General features: G+C 38.6%; 1 protein-coding gene across 1 annotated transcript; it reads left to right on the top strand.

The window, feature by feature from the left end:
- The first annotated feature begins 10,538 nt into the window (after nt 1–10,538).
- On the top strand, nt 10,539–15,737 carry LOC121877021. Its single transcript, XM_042382621.1, has 3 exons — nt 10,539–10,802; nt 13,648–13,757; nt 15,229–15,737. Exons 1-3 carry the CDS (start codon nt 10,680–10,682, stop codon nt 15,455–15,457), a joined length of 462 nt encoding a protein of 153 aa, XP_042238555.1. The 5' UTR covers nt 10,539–10,679; the 3' UTR covers nt 15,458–15,737.
- The last annotated feature ends 859 nt before the right edge of the window (nt 15,738–16,596 follow it).

Below are 16,596 nucleotides of genomic sequence, written 5' to 3'. Positions count from 1 at the left end.
CCTGCCGGGCAATAAACATCACCTCAGATTCCCAGTGGAAATGAGTTGACTGACGACACTTAGAATACAAAACACGTTCTTTCACAGCTGGGTTCCTCTGCCGCTTGTTGTGTACTTATTCCCTATAAATTACCCAGTACTTTATAACAGTTGTATGGTCGACGTTATGTACATGAATTCGTATTGAGGTAATCATTAATACTAGACAAGTTGCTCCACAAATGTTTAAACTCAAATCGCAGCCACTAATAATGTTTAACTTTGCCAGGCCTAGTGTGTGTACCGTATGTCCAACTGCTTTCCCGTTGTCGCTCCTTAATTACCACAAGAAACAAAGGCGAAACGTATCAAATTGCAAACACGTTATTGGTAGAGATATCAGTCTTAATCGAAAAAAATAAGCGTGGGTGTTTATGTGGATTCCAAAATGTCATATAACTTATGTTCGTCAACAGTTCCTGACCATTTACCCGGCTTGTACTAGGGGGAGAGCCGCCGCTATACCAGGAACACCGTCCACCATCAACCTTGGGGATAACCCAGTCTCCCCGCCCTGCCACAGATGCTTGCTGAAAATATCACAAAAGCAGCAGTAATGACAAACAGGAAAGAATTAGTAGATGTCGGCATTAAAAGATTACAAGTGTTTCTGTATCTCAACAGAGGAAAATTCAGTTTGTTTTATAATATGAAACACCTATACAGTATTTATTATGTCACTAAAGTTATAAATTTTCTTCACTTGATTCAGTTAAGACCCGAGGATTCCGGTTCTGGTCGGGGTAAAACCGCCGAACCGTCAAGTTAACCGACAATAATACGAGTAATGTCATTCACAGAAACTCGATGAGGCTGCTCCAGAATTTTTTTCCAGAATGTACAGTACATTTTCCAAAATTTCAACAGCTCCCGGCAATGTAACCGATGGAAGTTTGAAAGTTTATCGTAACAATTTTTTATTGTATTCAATTTAATTGTTTCAGGCAAGGAAAGTAGTTTTTTTTTTTTTAATTTTACAACCTACTTTTCCCGGGAGTAATGTTTCATAACCCGGTAAAAAAACAAACTGGTCTGAGAATGACGTCACACTAGGTCAAGGGATGAGGACCTCCATAAGGATCCGTTTGCCATTCTGTACCTCAGCCTTTGTTATATTTTTATAAATGATTATCTGATTTGTTAGATACAATTTCAACACCTCTGTTTTACTATGTGTGTTATAAGTTTCCTTTATTTTACTTGTGTTTACCGAGTGTTTGTGAATTCGTATGAAAATTGTTTAATTAGCTCTAAAACGGCTCTGTAGATAGAGGAGAAGTTTAGCAGACAGCTTGGAGGAGTAGTCGCCAGTTTAGGTAAGTATTGGTCATCGTTGTTCCGTCCAACTTTCTGAAATAAATGTCCGATTTCCTGTTTGCGTTAGTGAGCCCAGTGCTCGCTTTACCTGTGTGTGTGTGTCAGTACTGAACCACTACATAATCCATCACAGTACAACACAGTAATTCTTTCCCAACAATAGTGTTCGTTGGGTGACGGTGGTGTCAGCAGTCAGTTAATCATATTTCCCATGCGTTTTTCTTTGAAAACGCATGATCTGGAACGAACCTGATGAGGAAAACATCACTGGTTTTATATATTTATATATTCTGTCTTGTCCTACGCAACCACCTTCCCTTTAACTTGGCTTGTATTAGTTGCTCATTTATTAATGTTAATAAAATACAAATTTATTCATTGCATGACAAATTTATGATTTTCCGCTTTATCATAGTGTGTGAATCCATTTGTTTCATATATACCAGGGGCCGCAACCTTTACACACTAGTCGGCCACTTAATGGTGCAAATAATCAGTGATCGGCCGCAGGTGCATTAAGTCAACGTAAGTCAGCACTGAGTTCCACAGAATTGACTGTAAAATCAGAAATGGAGGACTATATTTTATTGTCAGAAATTGTTATAAGCACCACCGATATTCAAGGCTAAACAGGACTTTCATTTTCATCATATACAGTACATACTCTACATTGAAATATAGCACTAGTCACTAGCTTAGTTAAATATTATGTAAAGAAATTAGGGAAACCTAACTTTTCGCAGTATAAAATATTGAAATATGAAACTGTCTTCGAGCAGTACAAAATAACGGTTTAATAACCGATTCGCACCTGTAATGTAAGTATACAGGGAAATTGCTTCATAAAGCAATACAGTACAATAACCCCTCCCCCCCCCAAAAAAAATGATGTAATATTATAAATGACAGAAAAATTGTCCTCCGTGCGTTATCAGTTAAAATAAAGTTTGCTTTTTGCATACGAAAGTAAGGACTTCAATTCCAAATACAACTACATAGAGCAATACCAGAACTAATGTGAGGATTGAGCCTGGATGTGATTTGAAATTACCCCCAAAATATGTTCAAAGTGTGATACAGCAGCCTTCAGTTTTGTGACTACTTGCGAGCTTAGAACGGCAACGTGTTCTTCACAAAGTAAACACACAATGTCTGCTCAATGCAGTATGTTCATCCAGCAGTATCTTGATTTCCATGCTTTTATTTGCACCCAAATTATAAGGAATAAAAACAGTTTTACCGGCCACATAACCTGAAATTTTGACGTCACTCAGCCGGCAGCACATGTACCCTTTCCCAGTCATATGCGGCCGGAAAAATGGGGGTTGCGGACCCCTGATATGCAAGCACTTGACTATTAGGGGATTTTTTTTAAGGTGGGAATCGCCAGCTGTGTCCTGGTAGCTTATATACGGAAAGTACATAGTATTACATCCGGGTCACACATCCGTAGAAGACTGCCAGTGTCCGTATTGAAGCGAGTCACCGATAAATGCCAAACAGGTACTCGGATCACTTATCGTCTTGTTTGTTTGTTTGTTTTTTAATATACTTCTGACTTTTATTTCCGTGTACAGTATACGTTTGCCTGATGTCAATACACACTTAACTCCTAACTGGTGCAGCGTCGTGGGGGATTCTCGACACCATTACAAAATACTTTACTCATTCATTACGAAATAACCCGACTACTCGTACGTGCAACCTAAAAGTATTACACGCTATGATTTCATTATATTAATTAGTGGGTGAGATGGGTGACCAATGTTCCCACCGATCCTCAGTACAATTTATCATGTGTTATTCACAGTTGAATGGCGACCGACTCGAATCCATATCCTGCTAATTCTATGAAATATAATTATACGCAACTTTTTGGAACTAAAGGAAAGTTCATGGTCTTACTTTAGTCAAAATGTGAACGTGGAGGAGGAGTCAGATCATTAGTGTTTAAAATATATTTCCAATAATATTTAACCGATCTGATCAACTCTTGTTTATTCTGAGTCTGAGAAATATAAATGATTCTCGGGAACAAAGAACAAGTTACATAGTATTTACAAGTGATCGCGGGCACCTTCGTGCCCGGTGAAAGTTTGAACGCTCGTGCTTGGCTAGAGTACAGAGAATGAGGGTGCGCCAAGTCCGTAGACTTGCATGGTTAATTAGGGTGCGCCAAGTCCGAAGACTTGCATCGTTTTCCATCGTAAATAAAATGGTTAATTAATGCCTTCCTAAAGAAGCCATGGACATGGGACCAGGTTTGTTTCACTACGAATTTTTTTGCAATTTTTCCACCAAGTTTGATGAAAACGATTGTGCTGTTTCGGCTGCCCAGAACAGACAGACAGACAGACGGACAGACAGACAGACACGGCTAGTCCTATAGTATATTAGATACGAGACGAAATTATTGAAATATATCCAACAGTATGTTTGACTGAAGTCCCGTAGAGCAGTGGTGAAGGACTTAGCTCAGGTGAAAAAAATGACCTTGTATTTCTACCACAAGGCCAAGCTTAATCAGTAATATAGTGTAATAATTCGTTGGTGCATACCTACTGTCGTTGTGCAGTGTGTGGACAGCAGGGAACCAGTTTACTGTCAGTGCGTGTGGTCTTCCCTCCACCTCGGCTACGGGGAAAAGCTTCAACGTGTTCGGTATGTACAGCAATACCCCGTGGTTGTCACCCCTGCCCTCTCACCTACTGTATACACTTAACTCTAAACCTGAAGAAACCTTTTAAAGCGGCCACACTGACCCAAGTTATTTATATTTTTTGGAGTTGATATTGTATAAGAGCAGTTAACATTGGTATAAACGCAACCATAGCCGTACATACACGAATGCAGTTACACATAGTGAGATACACAAGCACGTCCCTTTATTTACACTCACATCTTTCACAACCCTCACCGATAGGTAAATATAACATTAAAACACAGATACAGAGATCAGAGGTTCACTTATCCCCCTCCTGACTAATGCTCTGAATATTTCCTGCTAAGTTGAACAGGCTCACCCGCTCGCCGCTTCTCCCGCCAGAACCAGCTCTCCGCCGCCCTAACCTGACGCTCAAAATGGCTAGATAATTTGATTAGAAATGTAGAGCGAGTGAGGTACTGACTATTTTTCAGTGGGTTTATCTTGAAGAAGGCTTGGCAGGGCGGGCAGGATCTGTGGTATGAGTTGTATGCTTGTATTCTGGGTACCGTATGACAAAGAGCTATTTTTGTACCAGCCAGTAGGGGTGAGTTATCGTTCTCTGTGTGTGTGTGTGTGTGTGTGTAAAGCAGGACGCCGGTATCTATGTTAGAGTTTGATCAAGTCTTACCAGCGCCCCAAAGAATACCGAGAGGTGTGTGTAAAGTTCACTGATATTTATTTTGATCGGCTTATTGAATCACACACACAAAACATGGGTATGTACTCCAATTTATTCTTCACCATGCCCTTTGTGACGTTGACTTGCAGGATGAAGGATATAGAACGTACCACTTAGTGCTCTTCCCCCACGAGTCAATTTAATAGCAGATCGGAAGGTCGTTCACGTCTGTTACACACTGTTGACAACTACTGGACATGTGTGTGTACGGGTTATTTAATGTAGTACCTGAACATGTGGCACAGTGTTGGTCGTAGGCATCACGGTGCCGGTTCGATAATAAACATCACCGAACCGCGAAAAATGCTTCCCCTATAAGAGACTTCGTTTACCAATGTGAACTTGTATGACGATTTTACTGGATAAATAAATATAAGAATTCACTAATCTGATTGACCTGGCAAAAACACGAACATAATGTCTAAAAATATTAAAATTACAGACTACCTAAACCCTTAAATTTATATAATACCAGTTAAGAGAAAATAAATGAGTATAGTTTAGAAGTAATTTTCTTCATTAATTATGCCTTTCAACAGGTATCATTAAACGAACTTATGTCTAATAACTAAGGTAGATTATGTAATTTTGACGTCATATTCTTCCTTCAATCACGAGAAATATTTAACAGACGAAGCTATGAGAAACTGAACGAATTTTTTCACCAATTGCGTTTCGAGATTGTCTAACCATCGTGCAAGACAGATAAATGTGAATATATTTCCTCTCACCACTTCGTAGAATCTGATAAATTAACAAGGAGTGACAAAAGGATCCACTTTGCAATGCGTCTCGTTACAGTACGTTCTTACTTCCTGTGTGTGATGCCTTCTTACACTGCTGGACGGATGTGGGTTCCGTACATAAACTCACATTATTGCGTACACGGTTGGTTATGTACACGGTTGGTTACGTACACGGTTGGTTACGTACACGGTTGGTTACGTACACGGTTGGTTATGTACACGGTTGGTTATGTATACGGTTGGTTATGTACACAGGCTCTCAAGTTTCGTTCGTACACTAAAATATGCATGATAAACGCAACTTAACCTAACCTGACCCATCCTGACTCATCATATCCTAATGTAACAACCTAATCCATCCTACCCTAACACTAATTTAACCCAATGGAACCTTTTTTTAACCCTACTTAACCCAATAGTACAGAAATAAGTAACATTATAATGAATATTTAATGTTTGTGTACGAAACAGTTCACCGTGTACGAACGACCTGTGTACTAAACGACCCGTGTACTAAACGATATTGACGAAGCAAGGAGGCAGAATTTAATTAAATAAAATGCATCTTTTTAAATGAGAGAAGATTAACACAAACATCGTCTATCATTTGTTTCTAACTTAACAATTGGTAGAGTCAGATTAAATAAATATCAACATCGATCGCCAACACAAACAACAAAATATGGAAAAAATTATCACCGAGTAACACTTATTTCTGTTCTAGAAGTGATAATGACAGTTAACTAAAATAGTGCATTCATAAAATATTCTACAATGATACTTCAGTACAATCGGTTATTTTATTACTTATATGGCGTCTTAAAGAGGTCGCAGCGATATCCATACTAGGCTTCTGTGGATGAAATGAAGAGAATAACACTGACGTCAGACAAGGAGAATTTATTATGTCTTCGTTCGCATATAGGAGAAGTTGAGACATGATGTGACGCTTCTACCACTTAATTCGGAAGTCATTTAATAACAGTATAGCAACGAATGCGTCACACAGCCCGGATGCTTTCGTCATATATCCTGTAACCCAGAGTGAAGACGTTCTCTACTCCAAGCGCCGGAAAAAAGTGCTCGTAACAAGGCTAATAAAGTACTTGGATTCATACAAAGGAGTGTTAGTTACAAGACTAGCGAGGTCATCTTAAAATTATATCTAGCGCTTGTGAGACCTCACCTGGATTCCGCAGTTCAGTTCTGGTCACCGTATTACAGAATGGATATAGAATCCTTGGAAAGAATCCAGAGGAGAATGACAGACTAATCCCGGGCATTGGGAACCTTGAGTACAGAGACAGGTTAAAGCATCTTAATTTGCACTCCCTCGAGAGACGTAGAGCGGGGGGCGACATGATAAGAGGTGTATAAATGGAAGTCAGGGCTGAACAAAGGGGACATTACAAAGGTACTCAAACTATCCAACCATGAGCAAACTCGTAACAATGGTTTTAAATTAGACAAATTTAGATTTCGGCGTGAAATAGGTAAACATTGGTTTGGAAACATAGTAGTGGACGAGTGGAACAAGTTACCAAATATCATCATTAACTCGAATACGCTGGATAGCTTCAAACATAGGTTGGATGCTTATATGAGCAATAGGGGTTGGGTATAAACGGGACTGCCCAATATAGGTCAATAGGCCCGCTGCAGTTTCCTCCATTCTTATGTAGTGGTACTGACAATATACCGCCCACACCTCCGAGGAAGGGGGTGACTGGAGCGAGTCACCTCATCTGGTCCCCGAGATATATTAGACCGTCAGTTTGAGAGAACTTGTATTTATTTTATATATATATATATATATAATCATCGTATACCATTGTAAACCAATTATGTAATGCTGTTAATTTGATTTATTATATCGACCCTTTTAATTAATATATTGTTAAATTTAATGATTAGACTAATTATTTATAAGTGGTTTCTATTGAAGTTATTAAGGGGAATATTTTATGATAAGCAAGAAAATTTTGAGATACTTTACTTATACTTATATAAAGATATCTAATAAACTGAAGTTGGTAGCGTGACACTACTGTATTTAATTAATACTATACTCGAGATGGTGTCGTAACATATTTGATTAATTTTCTTAGATTACATGAAAGAAGAAAGGATATAATTAATGGCTTAAAATGGTGGTATTGCTCATATAGGGAAATAGGAGGAATTAATTATTAACTGATCAACTAGGCTATCAGGGACGGACGGAGTGTTTACAAAGGCACTTGTAATTAAATTCTATATAATTAACTATCCCCCCCCCACCAAAAAAAAAAAAAAACTCCGCTGCACGTATTAGTGATTTGGGGTCAGGGGAATGATGACGGAAGGTAGAGTAGGGGACGACAAAGGGAAGACATCAGACGCCTAATTTCCACTATCACCGTGGCCGCCGGCACCTCCCGCACTGACAACAAATTGATGAATGATGGTCTGGCAGCTGTTATAACCCAGCTTTCTATTCCCGGTCTAATACCCTGTTAACGAAGAACATTAATACTATACGGCTACTATATAGAAAATCAGGTGATCTACAAAGACATTATAAACGAAATTATTGGTGAAACATTTAAGAATTAGTAAAGATGTGGAGAGTAATTAAAGATTATTAGGGATAATTCAACAACACTGGCGAGCCGTTTTCTTGCAATTGATTCTAAAAAAATTTCACTTTAACACAGGTTCAATCACAATTCTTGGATGTCTTATAAAAAGTATGGAATAGTTTTAGATTAATACCAACCTCGAGGGTGAGAATATGATGCTAGAACGAGAGGGCTTGAGAGAACGTGATGTGTCTGCAGGTGGCGGTGAGCGATGAGCCAGGGCTGCCCTCGTGTATTCATTAAGTTGTCCCTCATAACATTTTAATCATTAATCCTTTTCATGATTCGTCTTTGATTTTATTTATTCCATATTAAATAATTAATTCTAGTAATTTTAAGAGATTTATAAAGGTATTTTGATGATTGTGAAAATAATAGTTTTCTGTAATGGATTTTTGCTATAATATGCTGCAATGCTTCTAAAATATTCGATTTTTTTCAACTAAATTTCGATATATGAGCAAAAAGCTTAGTTAAAAAATGTAAGTTGATTGAAAATGTCCAAAGGAGGGCCACCAGACTGGTGCCTGCACTACGTCACCTCAGCTACCCAAAGAGATTAGAACACCTGCAACTGCCCAGCTTATACTATAGGCGGGCAAGGGGTGACTTAATACAAGTTTATAAATACCTCAGGAGACATACTCAGTCGAGTTTTTATACCTGGAGCTGACGGATACCCGCCCTACTAGAGGTCACAAGTTCAAAAATTTGTCAGGACAAACTTATTCTGAGTGAGAAGCGTGAATTCTTGCAACAATCTGCTAGTGTGTGTAGTGACGGTACCGAGCGTGAGCTGTTTCAAGACCACACTTGACCAACACTGGAGCAGGTACAGATACATTCAGGAGCCAGTACATGCCAACAGTGCGTAAGAGACGTGACCGACCACCCAAGCGGCTAAAGAACCGATCAGTGGCGAAGAGGATAAAAGTAAAGTACTGTTAAGTAAACATGAAAAAGAAAACAAAAATGTGCTAGATTACTTGATCGCTGTTTTATCTTAATTTAAACTTTTTAGCTCAAAAAGTGCCCGATGCATCACCCGGAAAAGCAAGACAAAGGGAGCAACTACATAGTATCCCTCCAGCATCACCGTCTCCTACAGTAATGCTGTAGGCGCCGCCATTTTGTATACCTCGCGCTGTAAACTATCATGCTTCTCTTCCGTGCTGCCATTGGTTGGTAAAATTGCCTATTGTGATCTGAAATAACAGACAATTAAAGCTTTAATAATGTTGAAAAACTCTTTCTTCGCATGGAGGAGGACTTAACGTGGAGGAAAATGGAGAGACATCTGATAGTTAGCTCATAGTATCTTCCGGCGAGCTGCTCTAGGAAAACCCTTCACGCCCACTTCTCGTTCTTGGAGGCTCGAAGGACGCAATTGAGATACGATAAGGGAAAATTTGTTAGGAAACTCGTAGATGACTTTTCTCTCAAGGTTATTTATTCTAGCTGCGTGTCATCCTCCTAAACTGACGAAGTGATATTTTTCATTCTAGAGTTGCTTTGTTTGAAGTAACCGTGCATAGACCCTTATTTTGCAATAAAATTTGAGTTACTTCCAATCTCAGGATGAATGAACTACAGGACATCTTGTAATTAGTTGGCGTTTTGTATTAAAGAAACCTCTACACATTTCAATCTACCCTCTCTTACGCATTTTAAAGTCGGTAAGATTAGTTTGAATTGTATTAAACAACCATCTAAATTAATCTGTTGCAACGCGTTATAGACCTAACACACGCTTTGTTTTGCTTTACCTCGCACTTTGGTACAGATTCACTGACCATCATTGAGTTTTTAGCGGGTTTTTTTTTAATTCAGTGTAAAAGCGTAACCCATGATCACCTTATTTGGCTTTTCCATTCTCCATCTGTTATTAAACGAGTACTATTCACTCCCATGTTAAAACCTTATGGATAATTTACACTCAACCATTAGTGAACGAATAATTTCAGTATCTGACTTTACTGAACGCGTTATTTTCATTCCCCACTCGTTATCATGAAATCACAGGCAATGATACGTGTAATAATAACTGGGCCCTGGAAATTACACGTCAAACTGAACCACTATCGACGTTTCATAATTATATAGTTGCAATAAAGTAACTAGGCAGAAGTAAATCTCCCCCAGCAAGGGTGGCAAGAGCAGGTGCAAAATTTCATCATAAAGAAGTGTAACGCACAGTATTTGTGTACATTAATGTTTATTTCCATGATATTATATATCTTGTGGTAATTTATAGTAAATCATATAATGGGTAAATACATATATAGATAATTCATAGTTATAGGTATGTTATATTTATGTATAAAGGTTATGAGTGAACAATTTAATGTGGTGGATTTAATAGTAACATGGCACCTACCACATCCCGTTGGGCACGTCTGTGAGGCGGTGTGACTTAAGTTGGCCTGCAAGGAGGGTCGCATGGCAGTGTTGTGGTGGCAGTGGTCGATGTAAGTGTGTGTGGCTGTGGTCTGCATCACCCATTCACTTGACGCTCAAACACTCATTGAAATTACGTGTTTTTATTTTTTTGTACATAGAAACTTATTGAAATGAGTGGTAATATGGCGTGGCTGGTGATGGTGGTTGTTTTTAGTGTGTGCTGCTGTAGGGAGGCCAAAGCAATTCCTGCCTCGGGTCTATTGAAGCTCACGCCATCCAAGGATCTTCCCAGAGTAAGAATTTTTTTTCTCTTTGAAAATATGTATTGACATACATATCCGAATGTGTGTGTGTGTGTGTGTGTGTATGGGGATCTGTCATCAGTGTGTAGTGAAGTGATTGTTAGTGTTTGTGGTGTTTTGCGACCTGACATACAAAGTTTATCCATTAACATTTTAGAAGTTCAAATGTAGAAAAATTAGCCATTAATTTGGAAATATAAAATGTTGCTACTAATGGCAGCAATTAACTTTCCAATCGTCAAGCGAACCTACACAGGCTGCTGAACGTAAATGAAGGCGGTATTGACTTCTGAACACACGTTTCACAGAAATTCACCACTACATACAAACAAACTTCTCAGAACTATCCGGATTAAAAACGTTCAACAACATTAATTCACACTGGAATGTGCTTTCAGACGAGGAATATTCACACATGCTAACGTTTAAATGAACCTGAATAAATTATTGCTTGCTGTTTGGGGGAAAACTTAAGCATAAAAATAAAAAATAAAAATCTTACTTATCCAGACGTACACATTCACATGTAATATACTGTTAACTAAACACAATTTACGCAAACGCAAAAGTGCACATACACACACGTAAACGGATATACACACACACACACACACACACACACACACACAGTATACAGTTAGACGCACGTGGTATGATGTCAGGACGTGAGCCAACGGTGGTTTCATAATCAGTTATTACAGCATGCTTGACACTAACCATATAATTCTACGGAGATTTTTCGTCATTTTTGGAGTCGAAGCAAATTATCACTGCAATATGTTACGTCGCCATTCGCTCTATATCGGGTTATCTTTTTTCCATAATAATGCGCGATTTGTGCCCACGTTTATATGATTACTTTACTGATGGAAAATACTTGGAATTTACCCACCTCTAAGTTTGTTGACATCGCTTCTGAAATGTTTTGCTCGGAGTCCCTTGTATCGATCTTGGACCTTGTTAATCACTAAAATTGGTCATGTCCACCCTCACAGAAAACTAGTCCGTTATTTGAGAAGGCGGCTTATAATTCCCACTTCTTTGGTCATAAATGAATCAAAATCAGCTCTTTTCATTACAAGAACAACGAATAATCTATGACTATTATTAAGCTTTATTACACATACCTAGAGCTAAACATTATCCATACGCTGCTCCGCCACTTGTCGCAAATCCAGTGCTGATTAATCGCGTGTTAAAATTTTGTTCGCTGCAAGTTGACTGTATGACCTCGTTCAGTTACTGTATACACACTCGTATTTATTTTTCCGGCTTCACGATTTTTTTTTTAATTCTTGACGCTCAGGGGTGGCAATCACAGTTTTTTTTTTTATAAACATGATAATTATCTTAAGCGTGATGCTATTACATGTTCATTTGGATGCTCAGTTAAAGGAAATTTAAGAAATTTTACAGCTTAAAGTGTACTTAATAATCAAGTCATTGGTTGGTTACTACTGATTATCCAACAGGGAATATCAATCGGTCCCAGACAAACAGAAATAAACCACCCAAAGATCAACATAACTTAAGAATCAAACAAAAATAGATTTATGATACAACAGCACACAACATCCGTCGTCCGTTTTCCTTGTATACCTTCCGTCAGTGAAATTACCTCTTGTACAGTATACCCGTCTTTCTTTATACTGTACTACACACGTATATACATCATAGTTCATTTTCCACAAGGTGTAAAAACAAGTTCTGCAGTAATGACTTTGTTCAGAGAGACGGTTAACTTGGTCCATTTCTTCCTCTTGTTATGGTACAGGGTGGCCCGGTGGGTGATCATCTTCAGTTCTTAATATTCAGTATCTAATGGGTTGCATCACTTCCTGGCAGGATGCTGCTCCACACCCATTTTTTTCACAATCTCCAAACGCACCCAATACTATTCATTTAATTAGCGAGTGTATTAGTATACAAGTAACCTTTATATTTTCGATATATTGATTACGTAGACACATTGATGTCTGATGAATGAGCTGCAGTACAAGTCGAGTGGTAACGAATACGGATTCAATTTCATTTGGATACAGTAAGCTCGGGAATCAGGGTTTGGATACAGGAAGCTCGGGAATCAGGGTTTGGATACAGGAAGCTCGGGAATCAGGGTTTGGATACAGTAAGCTCGGGAATCAGGGTTTGGATACAGAAAGCTGGGGAATCAAGGTTTGGATACAGGAAGCTCGGGAATCCGCGTTTGGATACAGAAAGCTCAGGAATCAGGGTCCATTTCCACATGTCCTACAATACATACACAACGGAAACCAACAACTGGTAATACTAGGCTACACGGTTTGACTATATATGAGAGTAGGTTATTGAGTTAGGTTACTAGGTTTACGGCATTGACGAATTTGGGACAGTAAAAAAAATATAAAGTGGCGTTCGTAGTGTTAGACGTACATTTGGTTTTCCCGTTCTCCATAATCTTGACTTTGAACCGATTATGACCAATGCCGAGCTGTCAACTATACCTCGCTTACCGATATCCTTATAAACGAACGATGTCACTCACAGGTGGAAACGACAACATTAAGAAATTCCATAGGTTTAATAATTCGTATGTCCATGTAGAGTATTCTCATGTCACCTTTTTAACTCAATGTCAAGTATGTCTCCCTTTCCTAAATTGATGATGAGATACAGTACATATTTTGGGGTAATTTCTCTATATTTTTATAAATAATACTTGTACAGTACATATTACATTAACACAGTTTATGCATTCGGTGTTAAATTGAGAGAAACAAAAGTAAAAGAACCTTAGTGTATTATGCACCGAGAGACTTAAGATGTGTTTATTTACTCTTCTCGTGCCATCCTTCAGATCCAGGACGGGAACCTGCCGGTGCCTCTCCTGACGTGCAGCTTCGTCTCCTGCGACGCACTTAACATCCCCCTCAACAGCAGCATAAGCCAATGGGACTACTACATTGGGTAAGTCAATAACCTGCCACAAGTTTGTTTTTGTTGTGATTAATTTTCACTGGCTCGCATATTGTAAGAACTGATTTTGTTAACTCTGCAGACGCGTCCCACTTTAAACAAGACAGCTTTGTTGTCAGGCAGCCACCTTTTTTTATTTAACTCTGCCTTTTACATTGTAAATATGATTAAAGTTTGTTGATTATAACCTTAGCCTTGAACTCAATCAACAATACAGGTATATAATTTTCAATTTGCCTATAGATAGCGCAGATATACAATGTTAAACAGTAAAGTAACTCGACCAAGGATAGTCGTCAACTAAGCCATCAGATGCTTATTTACTGTAGGGCCCTTGGCTTAGGCTTGGTTACTAATTGGTCATAGTACATCTTGAATAATAATGATAATACTATGTTGAATACAGCAAGCATGACACCGAGCTATGCTATCCGCTTGTGGAGTACCGCAAAGATCTTTCCTCGGACCCACCCTATTTGTGATATACTGTACTGCAATTAACAAAATCGAGGATAATACATTGAGCCACATTGTCAAGTTTGCTTACGACACGAAGATAATTGGCAAGATGGCACGTCAAGATATCGCAACCATACAAAAATATCTGCTCGAGCTCGTCAAATTGTGAATAACACTTCCTTGGAAAATGTTGACAAGGGTAAAGATCTGGGCGTCATGATAGCCAAGTCACTGAAGGCAGCACAAGTGGAAGCAGTCGTGAAAAACAACGACCAAACTTTAGTAATTATCTTCAAACGCAAAGATAAGAAAATGTTCCTTCAACCTTACAAATCTCTCGCACGTCCACACATTGACCTCCTGTTATACAGGCATGGAAACCTTGCCCTACACTACAGGGACACTTAACATCATTATTATAAAAGTCGCAACAGAGAGCGATTAGGATTATTTCTGGACCTTAGCTTCTCGATAATCCAAGTAAACTGAGGGCCTTGGCCCGTAGGACTAAACTCTTTAGACAAGATACGATAGGGAAGATCTGATTGGAAACATTAACAACCTTTAAAGAGATGCGCAGGCCATTGTCCTTCCCTCGGCGTGGCTACCTCTAGTTAAGGTGGCCGCCAGGTAATATAATGACTAACTGAGAAACACTACAAAATGCAACTGTCAACTCCTTTACACTGCAAATAAATTAAGGCATTTTCTGAAGTGTAACAAATAACAAGTGTAACAAATAACATACAACCTTTAAACTCACTCCTTAATGAAGATGTGAATCAGTCTTTGATAATGTTATATCTTCATAGAAGAAAGTTTAGGTAGGAGTATGTTTATATCACTACGTGGGAAAGATGGCAGTACTACCAACGATAGAGAATAATAATATTTATTCTCAGCAGAATGTCAGCAGTTGCTCAGTGGAATATTAGATGTCAGCAGCACTTAAACTCACTAGACCATCAGCAGTGTCATATGTTTATACTCCCGTCTTCCACAGTTGGGACATGCCACAAGCAGCAAAGGATGACCCGGGCGTGTTCGTGATAGGCAACAAGTTCCAGATGCCTCAATCCCACCTCGTCTTGACGAACTTCACCTCCAATTTGACGGGAAAATACACCTGCCAACTCTTCTTCCGCAAGACCTTTATAGATGACGTCACCATCAACTTAAGCCTCAGTAGCACTGAAGCCACTAGAAAATGTAACAACCACACTAATACCTAATCTCCTCCAGAAGACGTTCTGGTGATGTACAGTCAACAACAAAAATTTTTGCACCTTTATGGTTATACAGTATGACACACCGGACCAAGAATTCTGGACAACACTCATTTATTAGGGCGATTCCTGGTAATGTCTATGTATTAACTATATGTGATATATAAAATACATCAAACTGGTTATACAATGCACCACACAACCAGAAATACCAGCCTTACCAAATTAACATGGCCTCAGTCAATGATTGTTGCAGATGCCATCAGACCAAAGGGTGTAGACATTTTTTTTTGCTGACTGTACCTCTCCAACCTTCTTACTGTAGGGGACAGGACAGCTAATATGCATTGCCACTATCTACCGGAACAGGATTCGAGCGTTAAAGTCTTATTTATGGTTGACTGAATTATCTATTTAGTTGTACAAGATATTTTTGTAATATTTATTTGTATTATTTAGTCGTGTTCATGAATCGTTGTACGGGCAATATATCTGGGTGATAACAGTTGTTTGTGGATAGTGCTAAGTGAGATGCTTGCTAATTATTATTTATTTATTTTATATTGTTGAGGAATTGTGGGTGATGAGAGAACCTTTCTTAATCATAGACTGTACGGTGTGTTCTGTTAATGCCATTGCCTGAATGTTTGACGTGTCAGGTTCTCGCACACTGCAGATACATATTAAGTAAAATAGTCCTACAAGTCGACAGTTGATTCAGCATGTATATAAACAATACATGTAAACCTCTGTAGTTCTGTGGTTGTAGGTCAAGTAGGCCCCAGTCCCAATTGGCTCAAGTCGTATCAGGCCCCAACAACCTAACCATTTGGCCCTGTCTATAATCTTATCGCCGTTTTGAAGGGCATCTAAGCCAAACCCCGGCCTCCCAAAGAACCAGTGTTTTGATGTGATACTGTACAGTATTAGGAACATAACAAGTCGGTATAAGAACTTGTATTGTGAATATTTATAACTATTTAACATACCAGTATACTAAATATTCGGACACTTAAAAATTCACTTATATTACCGTAAGGTAATGTCTAATAATTCTCACTCAGTGTAGGACCTGCTAATTAATGTTATATTTCGTATGGAACAAACTAGGTTTTATAAGTCACAATCAAAACTTCAGTTACATT

This window comes from Homarus americanus, unplaced genomic scaffold (genome assembly GCF_018991925.1).
Source record: "Homarus americanus isolate GMGI-L3 unplaced genomic scaffold, GMGI_Hamer_2.0 scaffold50325, whole genome shotgun sequence".
In the NCBI taxonomy this organism is placed as follows: Eukaryota; Metazoa; Arthropoda; class Malacostraca; order Decapoda; family Nephropidae; genus Homarus; species Homarus americanus.
The sequence above is the reverse complement of the archived record's forward strand: the minus strand, read 5'-3'. Positions and strand labels throughout refer to the sequence as shown.